The sequence below is a fragment of the Erithacus rubecula genome (assembly GCF_903797595.1).
Source record: "Erithacus rubecula genome assembly, chromosome: 3".
NCBI lineage: Eukaryota > Metazoa > Chordata > Aves > Passeriformes > Muscicapidae > Erithacus > Erithacus rubecula.
This window is the reverse complement of record NC_136689.1, coordinates 111,632,745-111,650,010: the sequence shown is the minus strand read 5'-3', so window position 1 is coordinate 111,650,010 and position 17,266 is coordinate 111,632,745. Positions and strand designations below refer to the sequence as shown.

Here is a 17,266-nt window from a genome sequence, read left to right as displayed (position 1 = left end):
TGCTTTCTGAAAAGATTAGGAATAATTATATGAATGGGCTTGATGTTAAGATTTCCATAATGGGATGTAGATTTTACACAGTGTTACAGAGGCACTTTAGGATACTTACTTTTCCCTGACATGTATTTTTATATTTATCTTGGTTCTCCTTAAAATCCTAGAACATAAATGTGATGCCACTACATTACATAACTCTTATAGTCAATGATCAAGGCTAACAGAAGCATCTAGGTATGTTTTTTTCTTTTATTCTCTTCCTAAAGAGCAAAACAAACAAGCCAGGATTTTCTTATTAATATGGTTTTAAGTGTAGCAACAGATGTATAATTTGTTGAAATGCCTCTAAGTCAAATGCAGTATGTTTCCTTTATCCTTCAGAGAAGGAGGACACTTGTAAACTCATTCAGTTGCTTATCTGTAAAAAACCACTGGGACCCTGATTTGGCCTTACATTCATGAGGAGCACAGCTGCTTTTTTCAGATGAAGAGTCAGACACTTAAAAGACAATGTCACTTACTGTAAATTGCACTATACATATGTAGCTTGTCTGAAAATCATTGGGCATCTTGACTACCAGAAAGGGTATGGTGCATATTTAAAATAAGAGAAGGAAGAATAATTGAAGGAACTTAACCTCTCTAGTTGCATTACTCATATCCTCCTCTTTCAAAATTAAATGTATAAAAAGGCAAATGTATATACTTTTGAAGTTGATTTTTTTCCATTTGTTTTTTTTTTCCCATATGTTTCTAATTTACTTATTCCACTAGTTGCTCATGCATCCTTCATCATTCCTTCGTTAGTTATTAGTTATTAGTATTCATTAGTCCCAAGATCTATGTACTAAACCTGGGAAGGTAATTATGAAAATTGCCCATGCAAATTGGGTAAAGGCACACATAAATTACCAGTTAGAGACTTAGCTAGTAGTCTGCTTGCATATTTACCTGAATTGCATTCATAATTGCAGCAATTATGTGAACAGTCATGGATGCAGCTCTGCACACATGGCAATTACGTTTTAAAATTTCTTCGTGAAGTCACTAAAATCATTACTTTGCTGAGAAAAGCATGAGAATATAAGGTAGTTGCAAAACTCAGGATTACTAGTAGAGGATGGCCCTGTTCTAGGTTATTAATGAAATTTAATGAAGTTACACCCTGGTTGAATGGTAGACTGGTGTGAATAGCTCAACGAATATGAAGGCAGCATGAGAACAAGACAAAAGACTGCAGATATGCCTTTGTGTTACTTGGGATGTTCCTCTGTCATGTAATTTTAAGATTATGTGAATTCTAAGCTTTATAATTGCTAACTGTTCTCTTCCATAGCATGTGAGTACTTGCCTGGTCAGGGAGGCTTCCAGGGTTACCTTCTTGGCACATAGATTCCATTTTACATTTGGGTTCATTTTTTCCAATTACACTGATCTGGATTGGAACTCTTAATACTTTGAAAATCAGATCCAAGGCCTCTGTGTTTCAACAGTTCTGATTTATGGGCAGCAGAAGAGTTTGGGGATTTCTGAACAAGCTTGGTGTGCTCACAAGCCTGGAAAATGTACGAAGCTGTTTTGTGCTGTATGAATGTTATCAACTATCATCACATTTCATTCTAGATAACAGTAGGTTAGATGGTGCAAACAGAAGTTATAACTATAATATGACTAGATATCATTCAAGAAGGAAATGAAAGGTGAAATGCATCCTAGAGGTCTTCAGATTTTCTGTAAAATGAAGCAACTATTAATCCAGACTAAGGTGTTTCAACACTTTGATGAGCCTGTGAAGCTATGCTGAGAAAACACCAGGGCCACCTCTTTGAAACACACAGTGTTTACAGCCTTCTCTAGCTAGAAGAATTCTAGCTAAAGTTTGTAGGATATAGGTAATCTGTCATGTTATCATTGTATCCATCACTTTCTTCACCATGAAGTCATCATTTCCAAAGCTTGAAAGTTCTTATATTTCAGGGTGGCCTTTTTTAAAGCTGTGGGCTCATGTTCTGTAAATTTCTTTATTCACTATTTTCTCCGTTGCAGATAGCAATTGATTTCTCCCTAATTTTCTCTATGAAACTTTTCTGTATTGTAGTGGGTTTCATATAAAACAGGCGATTTTCTTTGATTTTTTTTTTACAGTCTGTGTTAGGATATGCAAAACAAGTATTCTATCACAACACATTCTTCCCAAACACCACTATGCTTCCCTGGCATTCAGGGATGGAGTTAAATCACTGTATTGCTTTCCCAGGTGTTGGTTGCTGCTCAGAACCAGTTGAAAATACAAATTTGTAAGATAAAGGAAAAAAAGGGAGTTTTCTCAGCCAAACCAAGGTTACTGCTTTATTCTAAAGATTAATGGGACAATAAGAGTTTCATAATCAAAAAGAATAGATTGAATAATGAGTTTAAAAAGAAATAAGAATTTGAGATTGCCCAAAGTATTTATTTTCAAGTAGTTATGGGTTTTCCTTTTTTCTCTAAAGTTGTTTTGGTAAGTTGATCAGGCTTTAATAAGTAAGATATCCACATTTAGAAATATCAAACCAGGAAAATAAAGATATATTCTTAATTAAAAATATGGTTCCCTGGTTTATCTTCAGTCACATGCCAATATAATGGACATTAAGCAAAATAAATTTACTAATTTTCATCTTTTGAGACTGCTGGATATCTGTTCATATTCTACATAGTTGAAAATAAAATAATTGAGATTTTTCCTGTTTCAGAATTATAATATTGGACTTGGCAAGATGCAGATGGATAATTACACTGGAGATGTTAAATAGATTTTGGAGACAAAATTGTAAATAATACAATACAGAAGAATGATGGACTTATTAGCATATCATTAGATTGCTTTTTCCCTGAGAGCCAAGCATATTTTTCATAGCTTACAGAAAGTGCCTTGCCCAGCAGTAACACATGTGCTTAACATTTGCAAAACCCACAATATTTGACAATGGCATAAAGTTTATATTGCAGAGGAAATTATGACAATACAGTTAAAAATATCAGTAAGTTTATCACTTGATAACAAGATCATATGTATGGAAAACAATCTTTTCTGAGTTAAACATTTTGCAGATCTTTCGTTTCAAGTTCCATTAGTTCTATCACTCATGCTGAGAATTTACAGGGCTGCAACATAGCAGCAGAAAGATTTGTTAAAAGATTCTTTCACTATTGTAATTTAAACCATTCAACTCATTTTTATTAGTTGAAATTACTTTTTTTTTTTTTTAAGATTTTTTACTCAATGAAAAGTAGAATCATGTGGGATTTCAGAGCTACTGGTATCAGCCAGAAAAAATATCTTTCTCATGGAAAATTAACTTAGTCCAGAAACTCACAGAATGCACTAACAAAACCTGGATGACTGTGGATTTCATGTGAATGATGGATAATGTGCAGTCATAATTCTGTGCAGTTTAGAATCAGGGTGGCTGAAAGTTAGAGGAAGGTTCCTCTGGTTTAATGCACCTGCTGCATGTGGGAATGCAAGAGCACCACAGATCCTACCCAGGACTGGCATGGCTGGCAAAAGAGATCCTTAGACAGAGATGGAATTTATCAATAGGCTTTCAGGGCATTGACCTGACTCTTCCTTAATCCAGCCACACCTGAAGTTGCTCACATTCAGACTTTGCTTAATGATTAATTCTGTAGGAGATTTTGTTGCAGTCACAATGCCTTTTGTAAGTCACAACCCCAGACAGAACCCTATGGCCCTGAGAAATAATTTCAAGATGTTCCACATCACATTGCCCAAGGGGAAGAATATAGAAAATGGCAGACTAGTTCTGCCTATGTCACTTTGGGTTAAAAAATCCAGCTTCATATCCCACTGGATTGGAAACAAGATCCATTAAATGTTTGCACAGATCTTCAGGAATTCTCATAAACTTAATGATGGGGGCAGTGAGATGACTAGAGCACATAGAAGACTCTGTTTTTAGTCCTTTCTCTGCCTTCTTTGCGACAGAAATTTTCATTTGAGGTTCCTTCTGCCCTATATTTCTGTTCAGTGCCTAAATAGGTGGATGACACTGAAAAGACAATCACTCCTTCCTTGCAAAAAACTTTTTCAGTGAAGTAGCCTACTTGGATTAAATCTCATCTACAGTATTTTTAAAATTCCTTGTTCTCGTTGATGTGCTGCTCCTTTGGGAAGGAATTAGGATTTCTTGTGACTGAGATGAGAAATCAGTTTAGATGATTTAGGGTTTTCCTGTAGACACAGGAGACACAAGACACCCCAGTATTGTACCAACCTTTCATCTGTCACTGCTGGTTTAGTGTGATTTTCTAACCTGAAGGAATTTTTTAATTCTTCCCACATGGACATAACTGTACATTGCTATACATTACTTGAAATGTAATTGAAATTCCTTTACTTGGTGATAGAGAGAGTTGGGTGCTGTGCTCTGGGTACCTTTGTGTGTTAAAGCAGAGACAGCAAACAACATGTGACAGGTAATAGTCACATTGCCCAACTCACTGCAGGAAGATAGTTTGACACTGCAGTGCTAAGCACCATAGAAAAAAAACCCAGAACAGAACAGAGCAGAGTGGATACAATAGAACAGAAGCCAACGAAGGTTACAGCAACCTCATGCTGGTGACTCTGTTATTGTTGGTCAGTCACAGGAGCAGAGCATTGCAGAGCCAACAGCAGCTGCCTGCATCCCCCTGCCCTACTCCAAACATAATATTGTGTCTCTCAGGCATCTTTCTGACTTCATTTTTTTTATTAAATACCATTGATTCAGGTGTGTTGGAGTGAATCTCTGAATATACTGCTTGTTCAGGAGTTCTTTAGCATCACTAAAATAAATGTGAAATGCATTATATTTTTCTTTATGCAAATAACTGCTGAAATAGAAAATTGTTCTTTTGTTATTTGTAAACCCCCCCTCCCCCCCCCCCAAAAAAAAAAAAAAAAAAAAACCAAAACAACAAACCAACAAAACCAGTTTAGTGATAATAATGTTATCAGGAGATGTGTGGTAGAATGTTTGCCTTGTACCTCCTAGATTCCATTTGTCTGCTGTCAACCTATACCTGCTGTGAAGCATTAGACACTTTAAAAAAGAGAAAAAGATAACACAAATTATTCACCATTAATTCTTTAAAATGAGTCACTATTAAAAGCTTAATTGTTTGCTGAGAGGGTCCAAATTAGTGGACTTTGCAAGATCAAACAAAATTGAAGATATTTGTCCAAATTAAAATGGAAACATGCATCCAGAATATACCAAATGAACATGTATGCTCCTGTAATAATAATTTTATTATCTTCAGCTTCCAGGCCAGACTTTTAATTATGACCCTTTATATCAGTGAAAACCATGTATTCAGGATTAAAAACCTATTTCTTTAACTAGTCTAGTTAAAGACTGTGGTTTGATATATTCTATGCTACAACTTTTATAAAAACCAGAGAACACTTCTAATAACACTTTTCTAATTTCATGGTTCAGTGCACAGTCAGTAAAGATTTAAATAATTCAGAAAGAAAGCCTATTCTGTTTCTTTATTAGAAGTTTGAGTCAGGCAAATTCTTTGACATTTAATAGGTTTTTAACCCTTTTAATAACTTCTTATAATGAAATTTATTGGAAGTTGTTTTAAATAAAGGGTTATTATATTAGAGTGAATAGCAGCCGGTAGTTTTTTATGATTAGTTTTGAGACCTTGGCCCTGCGTGACTCAAAGGATATTAAAACATAAAGTAGAAAAGAATGTTAATAGTCACCAAATTAACTGTGTACCAAGAAATATAGAAACTGTATATGACTGCATTTTTGTCATTATGTGATCGTACTATAAAATTTTGCAGTCAAATTTTGAGTATATAATAACTTTAAAGGGCCTTAAGATCATTTACAGAACCAGTACTATATAAAACAACCTGAAGTGATTTAATTTTTAACAGAATGATTTTGAAAAGATTAGTGTAGTAGGTTTAATAGGAGTGGGGGTTTTTTATTATTTTTGTTTAGGGCTCTCTTTACATGTGAGGTTTCTGCTATTAAATTTTAAGACTGTTTTCCTAATCAACAGAAATTTTGAATGATCCTTTCCAATTTATTCTAAAAATGCAGTGGGTGTAGTATATAAAATACTCCTGTGTATAGCACTAGAATATTCCCCAAATACCCACTTACTTTAAAACTCAGTCTTTCATTATACAGTTAGCTGATGCAGAAGAGAATTATAAAAATGAGATGATGAAAACACACCTCCTCTCCCTCTGTTAGGTGGTGCTTTAAGTTATTCCTTTCAATGTGTTTTAAATGGTTCTCTGTGGTCATTTTATAATAACCTTGGCTCTCATAAAACTTCCTTTAGCACTTGTTCACTTATAGGTATGCTAGAACAGGACTTGGTTGCAAATATGATTTCTACTTTAATTCAGAAAAGACTGGATAAATTGTGAATCTTTGGGTTTGATCCATCTGTTCATGGCAGGACATACATACCAAGTACCAGTTTTAGTCACTTTTCAGTAAACACAGTGACTACATTAGAACTACATACAGTGATCACCTGTATGAACTGAATGAAAGGTGTCTAAAGTGACATTTCTGTGGTTTTAGGCACTCTTTTGAGTTTGAGTGTATGGTTGTATAGAACCATAGAATATCCTGTGTTGGAAGGGACCCAGAAGGATCATGTACTCCAAGTCCTGCATAAAACATCCCCAAGAGTCACACCATTTGTATGAGGGCATTGTCCAAACACTTTTTGAGCTCTGTCAGACTTGGTGCTGTGACCACTTCCCTGGGTCATTTTTATGATGAATATTGCTTGCATTTTGTAGCAGTAAGAAAAAAGATTGATTAGGTCTCTTTGGTTTATCAATTGTCTCAATTGTAAATTGTATCATTTCCCAAACACAATCCCTTCTCAGTCTGCCTGTTCTCAAAAACTTGGATGTAAATTTAATATTATCTTTTTTCCTCTTTTGAAACCTTCACTACAGAATGAAGTGATTATGTAGGAATTAACTTTTTTTCCTCTTTCTTTTTTTTTAATGAGCATCTCTGTGTCACTGGAAAACATCTTGCAGATGTGCATTGGCTTATGGTAGAAGACAATTAAAATGCCTGAAATAAAAGCAATAACATTTCTAAGCAAATTTCATGGCTTTTCAGGGGGTTGGCACAACCTGGGCTAATACTGCATTTTAATGCAGTATTATTTGGGTGCAGAGAAACATTCAGATTTAATACAGCATGGGTAGTAGCACAAGTTTCTTGGGAATATAAATGAGAATACCACTATTAACAGAGACCATTTTTCCTACCAAAGAATGTCCAAGAATGACTCAGGTGGGTCATGCCAGTGAAGAAAGAAGTACACCGTGGGTATCCTCATAGATAACACCTAATATCCCCTGAGGTTTTCTCCCAGTTTTTTTTTAAATTAGTTGATTGAACTGTAGCTTTGTATAGTCTGAAAAATTGTTACTCTCTGACTTGCCTTGACCACTCAGACAAGAAGCAAAGAACTGTCAGTCCCTTCTGCAATGCCCATCAGAAATATTCACAAGAACATTTAACTTGTAGAAAATTATGCAAAAATCATTGCAAGACCTGATGGTGGTAACAGTAAAAATGTCTGCCATGCCTTGATATGAATTTTCTCAGAGTAGTGAGATAAGTGAACTTTACTTGCTTCAGTGAGTAAACCCTGTGTATTTCTCTTTATGTTTTAATGTTTTCATCTCCAGTGAATTATCCCTGGTGTTTCTTGCACGTACTTAGACCTGTTGTATTTATTTCAATCTGTTAAGGCAACCTGTCTTTCTTCTTTCATTTAGTGATAACATTTATTATAAATGAATCTAAATAGGGAGGGACAATTGGGACTTCTACAGCTTTTCAGAGAGATGTTGCCTCACAGTTATTAATTATAAGTAGAAAAATAACGTGAATTATTTTCCTAACAGTACATTCCCTTTAAAACTGTCTGTCTAATACTTCGTAGAAAAAAAATTATTTGCTTCCTAAAGGTACCTTCTGAGACATTAGCTAAGAGTCCTGCAGTTTGACTCTTTCTGCATCTCGCATGAGTTAACCAGCTTCTATCAAAAAGGCTGATAATTCAGTTTGGGTTTTTTTATTGCTATGTACTACATTCTGTGAGAGATGAAGTATTCTATCTGAATTCTGTGTCAGATGAAAATATCTGTGTTTTGTGGACTTTGGAGCACAATATTTCAAGAAATATGAAGGTTATTGGATATATTCCAAAGGACAGCAGAACGAATGATAAGAGGTGTAGAAAACACAGCATATGAACAAAGTCTTTCAATCTTCAGGTTTAGTTGTTCAGTCTAAAGAAGAAAAAACCAAAAGGAAATTCATAATAGCCTTCTATTGTATACAACTTTTCTGTAAAGAAAGAGAAAAACATTCCTCATGTCCACTGGGAGCAAAGCAAAAAGTAGTAGGTTTAAATTACAACAAAGGAGATTTAGGTGAGACATTATGGAAAAAAAAGCCCTTTCCCCTGTAAGGATAGTTAAGCACAAGAATTGCCTGGGGAGGTTATGAAGAGGTTAGACAAACATATGTCAGAAATGATTTAGGTATAGCTAATCCTGCTTTGAGATAATGTTGGACTAAATAACCTTTTGAGGCCCCTTCTAGCACTATTTTCTGTGATTCTGTGATTAGGACAATGTACTCACATTGTCCTGCAGTGAGATGTTTCTTTACAGGGATGATATCACTGTGTTCTGCACTGTATGCTTTGCTTTGTTTTTACTCTAAGCTGGTGGGATGAACGATAGTCTGATGTTTAAAGCTCTTTAGCCTTATTCTTAGTACCTCAGGAGCTTTGAGCAGGGCATTAGGAGCTCATCTTCAACCAGACAGCTCTGTTCTGGTTTTGCATTACCTGTGTGTCAGTAAGGGGCTTTGGTACACACCTTAGATTTAGGGACTTGTACCATCTTTTAACTTGAAGTCAAACACTTATATGGCCGATGCTCAGTTTCTGCTTACAAGCAAAATGCAAACAGGAAAAAAAAATAGCCAGGAAAAGAAATGTATCATAGCTTCCCCATTAGTAAAACCAAAATAAAACCAGGCATGTTCTAAAGCTGAGTATAACTCAAGTTGTGAAACATCCTGGAACTGACAGATGGAGAATGATATTTAAGTGACAGATATTATCATTATTACCTCATCACAGGGACCGTTGAAGACGTCAGTTTAAGAATGTCCTTATCTATCCTCTGTAACACTCAAAACTCTTTAACTTTGTTCTTCCATTTGGCATTCTGCCACCCGTCAGGATTGCAGTTCAGCTTTGCATTCAGCAGGAGTGTGTTGGCAATATTGCCTCTGCATACTGAACATGGCTCCAGCACAGCTACACAGCGGTGGGCTTGGTAAAACTCCATCTGGAGGAACAGGGAATGTGGGGCTTCAGATTCTGAAGTAGTTTAGAAGAAATTGGTCATACATTTTGACAGAGAGTGTGTCTGATTAGTGTTACTATTCTGCAGAGAAAGGGGTTGTCACAGCATCTGTGACAGGGACATACCATTATGCCACAGCAGTGACCCAAGTGTGTAATTTTCATGGCTGAGTGTGTTCTTGAACCTAGAGTGGAGATGAGAGTTGTTTTTGTTGTTCCCGTAGGAGCATGAAAGTTCATGTTTTCCACGGTGTGATCTCACAACTTTTTATATTTATGTGATTAGTTGGCCATTCTTAACTCAAGGAATGTGCAGTATCCCTTTTCTTAGACCATCCCAGTTTTTCACCAGGTAGAGGCAGGATGGAAGAAGGCAGGCTCTGCAGTGTGTGGTAAAGAGGAGAGCCAGAAGCCCCATCTGCAGATGTGAAACACATCTGTGGATCCTGAGTGCTGCAGCTCTGTGTGATGGACTTAGGCTGGCTTGTTCTCTGCAGGCAGGTCCCTTAGGTGAAGGTTTCTGGCTTAGCATCTGAAAGAAAAAATGTACTGTTAAACAAGCTTATTTGCTGCTTACACCTGGTTTTCTGAAGGTAGCCTGGTATTCATCTGATTTAAAAATTCAGGAGAGAAGCTGAATTCATGTGAAAAGAAAAATGCTGTTGTTTTTTTTTCTTTACTCCACCACCTCATTTGCAGGGCTCAGAATTTCCCTAGTGAAGGGCTCTCTTGCAAATATATATGCACATGTGTTTTGTATGGGGATATATTCAGTACTGTTCAGTTGTATTATCTGAAAACACAGCCTATGTTCAGTACTGGAGCTAAAATTGTATCACAGACTGTTTAAAAATACATGTTGTTTAAAGAAGACAAACACAGAATGTTCTGTATTATCTATCTGATATTTGAAGCTCTTAAAGGAGAGATCTTTTCTGAATAATAACAGAATAAGAGAATCACAGAATGGGTCAGGTTGGAAGGGACCACAGTCTGGTCCAGGGTCATCCCAGAGCACATGGCACAGGATTGCATCCAGATGGTTCTTTAATATCTCCAGTGAGAAAGACTCCACAACCTCTCCAGGCAATCTTTTCCAGTGCACAGTCACCCACTCACTCACATAATAAAAGAGTTCTTCCACATATTCAGGTAGAACTTTCTGTGCATCAGTTAAAGCAATTGTATCATATTTTATTTGAGGGGAAGTAATTAAAATGGTAGCCCTTGCTCTGCTTTTAAAGATAGATAAATTTGAAGTTCATTCAGAATAAGAGTTAGGAGTTTCATATAGTGGTTGTTACATTTCTAGAGTCCATAAAATCATCAGGATGCCTACCCTTTCTAAAAACCAGTCCAGCTTTTCCAGCCTTTCATGGAAGGGTTTACTCTGCACCACGAGATGGGTCCCCATAAAAACCCAAGGGCTCAGCTCCTGCAGGGTGAAGGGTGCCTGGGGAGGGCACACACCCACCCTGAGTGCTGCAGACAGGGTGAAGGAGGGCTCTGGAGCTTCCCTGTGTCCAGCACATGAGGGACTGTGTGAGTTCCCATCCCCTTACTGATTGCCCCAAGCTGGCCAAGAGCACCTGGGAACCCCCCAGTGCTGCTCCACCTTCCCCAGCTGCTGCCCAGCTCAACAGCTGGATCCAGAGCAGTGCCTGAGCAGCAGTTACAGCTTCATGGGCACAACTGGCTTGATACAGCTGTCAGCTAGAGACAGAGATAATGATAGCTTTCAAGGCTAATATGCTTGGCAAGGAGGAAGCTGATACTGGAGGGAAGGGACCGAGAAATAAGTAGTAATTTAAAAATATAAATGTCTACCAGGATTCAAATTTCAGCCTTCAATTGATTTCATCCACTGTGCTCTCTGTGCTCGTCTTCTCTGGTGCTTTAGTAGTCATTAAATGAACTTGGAAAACGAGTTTGCATCGATAACTCTTTTTTACCAAAAGCTATTGATTTCTAAAATAACACAAATACAGGTATAATTGTGATGTCACATTGTCAGAAGCCAATTCAAATGCTTTTCAGAGACACAAGTACATGTAAAGTGGTAAGTATGCCATAACTAATGGTATTATTAGTTTGATTTACTGCCAACCAGTCACCTTTACAAAAATCAATCCCAAGCTCATAAAATAAAATATCTCCCTAAAATTGATACATTTTTATACTGTCAAGAATAAGAGAAAAGGTAAAGTTACAGTTTTATCTTTATCTTTTTATCTTTGTGTTACTGTTTGAAAGGTATCTTACAGATTGCTGTGATATGCGGGAGTGTGTATATGAGCAAGAGATAGGTTATAGAAGTCATGAGCTATAAAAAGATTTAAAAAAAATAAATCTGAGTGATCTTTAGACAATTTAGATGACATGTCTAACAAAGACTGTCAGTAAAATAAATGTGACTATGTTAATATATTGAACCACTAACACATGTCCTTATCATAATGGAATTTACACAATGGTAGCTCCTGTCAGATTCTGCTTTATACATGCATACATGTTTGTCTGATGCACAGAAAGACAACCATATCTATTTCATTTCAGCTCTGAATTGATACTTCCATTTTAAATCACCCACAGAACATCTTAGCTTAAATCTGAGCTTCTCTCTGATACTCTTTGCTATTTGTCGTGTTTCTGTATGAGTGTACTGAAAAGAGGTTACAGGCAATCTGCTGAGGTCTGTGTGCATGGTGCATTTGACCTCTGGACAAGAAAGGAGTTTCATCCTCCAGTGCTTTTAATTCTTATCCTTGCAGAGACAGAATCTGTTGCTTGCATTCAAATCGTATGTCTCGTTAATGCTAAGAAGCAGTGACCCATATAGCACAATGGATTCATTTGTCAATCCTGCCATTTCTGAGCTTTCCATTCATATATGTCTTAGCAGTAAATCGACTCAGAAATCATTTAATCAGTCTATCAATGCATCCTTCTTGTCAATGGTCTGAACCCTGAAAAGTCCAGTTTCTCATTGGGCAGCACCAGGTAAAATAGATTTGGACCTAACACGAGGTATTCAGACTCTGAAAATTCCCAGCAAATCTCAACTCAAAGCCACCAAAATCCTAAGTTTAAAAAGCAGCATCTGGAAATTATCTTGAATTTTGAAGATGTTCATGTTCTGGTCTAGGTCTGAACTTCAGAGTGCAAAGTTGTCCCTGTTAGCATTTCAGAAATGCTCTACACACAGTTACAGAAAGCAGTGCCCTTCTGTTCCCCCATGAAAAAACCTGAGCTTTCATTACTTTTTTTTTTTTTTTTTTTTTTTTGCTATTTGCAAGGGCTGAGTCTAAAGCCAGAATTCTTTATAACAGTCAGTGTTGTGCAAATGTCAATCATATTCTTACTATGTTTATTTTCAGTGTTTACTTGTTTATTTAAGTACTTGCCATTTCCTTTAAGCCTTAACTAGCCAATCAGGCCAACCGAGGTATAAAGGAACAGAACACTTTATTAGTGATATGCTTAATACAGTTTTTTTCCTCTTGTAGATGCAAGATTTACGGAATACAGAAGGAGCCCAGTATAGTTCCCATCCTCAGATGGCAACCATGAGGCCAAGGGTTCAACCTGCAGATATTAGGCAGCCAGGAATGATGCAGCACGGGCAGCTGACTACTATTAACCAGTCCCAGCTCAGTGCACAGCTTGGTTTGAATATGGGTGGAAACAATGTTCCTCACAACTCGCCCTCTCCACCTGGAAGCAAATCTGCAACTCCTTCACCATCCAGTTCAGTCCATGAAGATGAAGGAGAAGATAGCTCTAAGGTAGGCTTAGATGCTAGGATTACTATGTAAATGGTGGATATTTTTAGGACCTGCTAAATGAATGATATGGCCACAGTTATTAAGGTGATACTTTTTACATGATTGGTGGTTCACTGAAGTGAATAAAGGGTTATGAATGCAGAACTTACAATATCCAGACTACTCTTCAGGCAGCTTGAGCAAATTACATCATTCCTCTTCGTGAGAGCAAACTGGAATACTGTTAAACACAGAAGGGATAGTCATTCCTTTAGGACTTTAATATAAGGGTAGAGTTTTCTCACTTGCATAGCAGGGATGTTTGTTCCCAGTTAAAGATCAAGTTACTGCTATAAAAAGTATGAACAGTCTGTGCAATATGCTAGTCTTTGCTACTTGGTCACAGGATGAGTAAACAGAACATCATAGCAACCAGAACAGAAAGATCCTATGAACTCTAAAAACTTTACCTTGAAAATCTGGAAGACCCTGTATGCATTTATACTTTTGAGAGGTGCTGACGCTTCGTCATGACATGTTTAAGCTTCATTTTCATGTCAGTACAGGAATGAAGTGATAAGGGTAATTTACATAATAAATTTCTTTATAGGATAAATGTCAATCTATAGAGCAGCTTTTGCATGCAATAATCTCCCAAATCTCCCAAAAATCCTGAAAACCTCCCAGAAATACACAAGTCCATTATCTTAATTTTGCAGACAGAAAAGATGAGACACAGGAAGATTGGGACTTTGTACTAAGTCATCCCTTAAACCAGGAATATAGCATGCCAAAACTGAGAACCTCCTTAGCTGTGTTTTGTGGTCACTAGAAAAAAGCAGTCCTGTCAGAGCACTCCTGCAGTGCAATGTGTGCCACATGCAGTGCACTGTGTGCCACAGCCATATCTGGTGGGGAAAAATTGCAGACTTGGGAATGTGAAGAAAACATATTGTGAGTCACTGAGGAGGTATAATCCAGTCAAAAATGTAAGTCTGATTTGTTTTAACATTATATTGTTTTTCATGCCTCAAGCTATAAAATAATCATGTAATTGGAGACATATGTTTTACTACATTTTGAATAAATTCTGATTCAAAAGTTTTATTCCAGGACATTCCCCTCATTTCACAAACTTTAGGTTTTAAAAATTACTGAATAATTCATACATTTTAAATGAGCACTTTCTTACTGAGAGAGACTTTAGAATGCAGCTATGTAAAAATAATTTCAGGCAGCCTTTACTTTTTCAGAATAATTTATTTGCTACTCCTGTTGCATTGCTAATATTTTTGCATTGCTGGGAGTGTGCAAGATGCTCTAAACTTCTGAAGAAAATAATGATTCAGGTAATTATGATTTCCTTTCTGCTTCTATCAAGTATTTCAGTTATTTAACCTACATTTTTCAGGTACTTATCACTGTAGCACTTTGTGCTAACAAAAGTGTAGGGTTGTGGTTTCAAGCAAGCAGTAGTTATCTGAAGCTAATGTTTTTAATAGGGAAATACAAAGAACTGCAGACTAATTAAAACTTGGGCCTTTCTTTGTGAAAGCCAGTTTACATAGTGTTCAACCTTTAACAAGGGTGTTATTTTGGAAAACTCTCTTAAAAATTCTCTCATGCTCGAAAGATGACAAATGATACAATGCACAACACAAAATTAAATCCAGAGTGCTAAAGTAGATACACTGCCTTAAAATTATATTTATAATTTCGCTGCTGAGATAAAGTTTTTAAAGGATATTACATTTGGTTAATATTGACAGAGGGCTTAAATTCTTGTCCATCTAGTGTGGTTTAAACAGCAAGCTTGATGGGGATCAGACAATGCTATCCATGAATTCTGTGGGACTTCTTAGGGTTTCATGAAAACACCTGAGGCTGGCCACCAATGGAGACAGGCAGTGGGCTGGCACACCTATGCAATGGTTCTGTAATTTCCTCTGTAAAGACAAGAGGGGTTGAATAATCAGTCTAAGGAGTGAAGTGTATTGCTGTACTTCAAGATTTCAAGCTCTCCACTGTGTATCTTTTTGTCACGTTGCTCTTCCTGGAAGCTGCCTAAGTGCATAAGAATACTCAAAATAAGCCAGTTTTCTGTGGAGATATTTCTCCCCAGATACAACCATATTACATTTTATCAGAGTTGTTTTTGAGGGGCCTGTGAAAGGTCTCACTCCAGAAATCCTCTTCCAAGTGAAAGAGAGCATTGGATGGGGACAGGAACAGGCAGACTGACTGTTCTGTCTCTTGTGAGAACATCTATCTTTTAACTGAATGTAACTGCAAAATTTGGATTTTTCTCTTTGATTTATGAACTATCATGCAGATGTGTGGTATTATTTAACAGATCAGGGTCAGAGCTCATTAGCTAGTCCTTTGGTAGGAGTGCACATGTTGCAGTCATGGGGTGGCTGTTGGAGTTGACTTTGTGCAGGCAGAGATGTCCTGCCATGAGCATTGCATAAAAACCAACTCCCCCTGAACTCACTGTGTCATTAGTAGCAATAGTGACCTTCTCCCTGTTTAACCAGTGGGACAAGATGTTTGCCTGTGTACCCACATTGATCAAAAAGACAAAGTACACTTCCAAATGGAAAATCACCTAGGTGTCAGATGACCTCCCTCAGTTTATACCAGCTGAAATATGTGAAAGAGAACCCACTGGTCTTTTCATAGCATATTTGGTAGAGAGATCCCTAAAAACTGTTTCTTTCCAGACAAAAAATACAGAAATCTCAATATCCTGTCCATATTTACATGAATTTATAGAAGGAGCATGATGGAAGGGATAAAAAAGCACGTACTTTATGTACACATTTGAACTAAAAGTATAATTGTTTCACTATGAACCATTGATTTCTGTGAATGAAGGAAATTACCCTTTCAGCTCTCTCTCTATATATACATTCTAAATTCCAGTATTAAGCTTTACAAGGTGATGTAATTGTTTGTGTACTGAGCTTAGTGGATGTTTATTCTATGAGAAATGTTGAAATTGTAAGCCTTATCCAACATACACAGAATAATGGCAGCACTGCTAAATATTATTTGGCAATACTCATTCTCATAAAGACTCTTTTATGTAGGCTGTTCAAACTTCAACTGTCCTATATTCCCTTGCTCAAAGAAAGGGAAAGGAGCTGCTTCATAGAGGGCTCAGTTTCCCTTCATGACATTGCTCTAGAAGCAGGACAGCTGAGGTTGCTTGACCAAAAGTGACAGCTGCAGCATAATTGTAAGGCTGGATATACATTCAGTGAGCTGTTAAGGCCATGGAAATGTGAAATGTAGCCTCAGACTAAGGGTATTGTCTCTGCAAGGGTGCACATCACTAAAGCTCCTGAATTCTTCTGTACCTTATATGTGGGGCTATTGTTAGAAGAAGAAAAAAGGGACAACTTAAAAATTAGTAGTTGGAAGTAACTATAAAACCATTCTAAACAGAGTGGCCACTTAGCACATGCCCTATTCTGACCACCTCAACATTGGAATATTCCATTTATGTAATTCTTGCCATAACTCACACTGCTGGATGGTTAAACATGTACTTCGTTATTGCCAAGCATAATTGTGAGCTGCTGGAAGCATTACTGGTTTGTAAATAAGTATTTCTTCATAGATGAATAACAGGGTTTTCTTCCATCTTCATTTGCATTCACTTATGAGAGAAATTCAAATAATGTATTTTAGAGGGAAGATAGCAAGAGGGTGCAAGTAGCAAGAATTAAATAACAGAAACACAATTACTAAAGAACTGCTGCAGCATATTCTCCTTATGTGGCAGAAGTTTTACAATATTTACTTTATATGATAGGAGTTATAAGTGGAATTCTGTGTTGTCTGTTCAGCCTATTATGCAGATGGTGCTTGATTAAAATCTATTTTAAACTACAGCGATTACTGCAAGATAGTGTGCATAAAACAGCTCTCCTAGCTCCATTAAAGGCTTTGGTACTATTGCAGTTTATTTTAAATATGCTTATAGACATTTTCCAGGTTCTCAAGGGACATTTAGATATCAACGATGTGCCTTACTTGATAGTTTTAAATCCTACACT

At 36.8% G+C, this 17,266-nt stretch overlaps 1 protein-coding gene across 5 annotated transcripts in view; it reads left to right on the top strand.

Moving 5' to 3' along the window:
* Positions 1-17,266, top strand: part of TOX (thymocyte selection associated high mobility group box) — a 213,047-nt gene that overhangs the window by 158,084 nt on the left and 37,697 nt on the right. For 4 of the 5 annotated variants that reach the window (XM_079302704.1, XM_079302703.1, XM_079302705.1 and 1 more), the window contains one exon: positions 12,945-13,223. The exons of the other annotated variant lie outside the window; for it this stretch is intronic. In XM_079302704.1, coding sequence (XP_079158830.1) covers positions 12,945-13,223 — 279 coding nt within the window. The remainder of the gene's footprint in view (positions 1-12,944; positions 13,224-17,266) is intronic. 5 annotated transcript variants of the gene reach the window in all.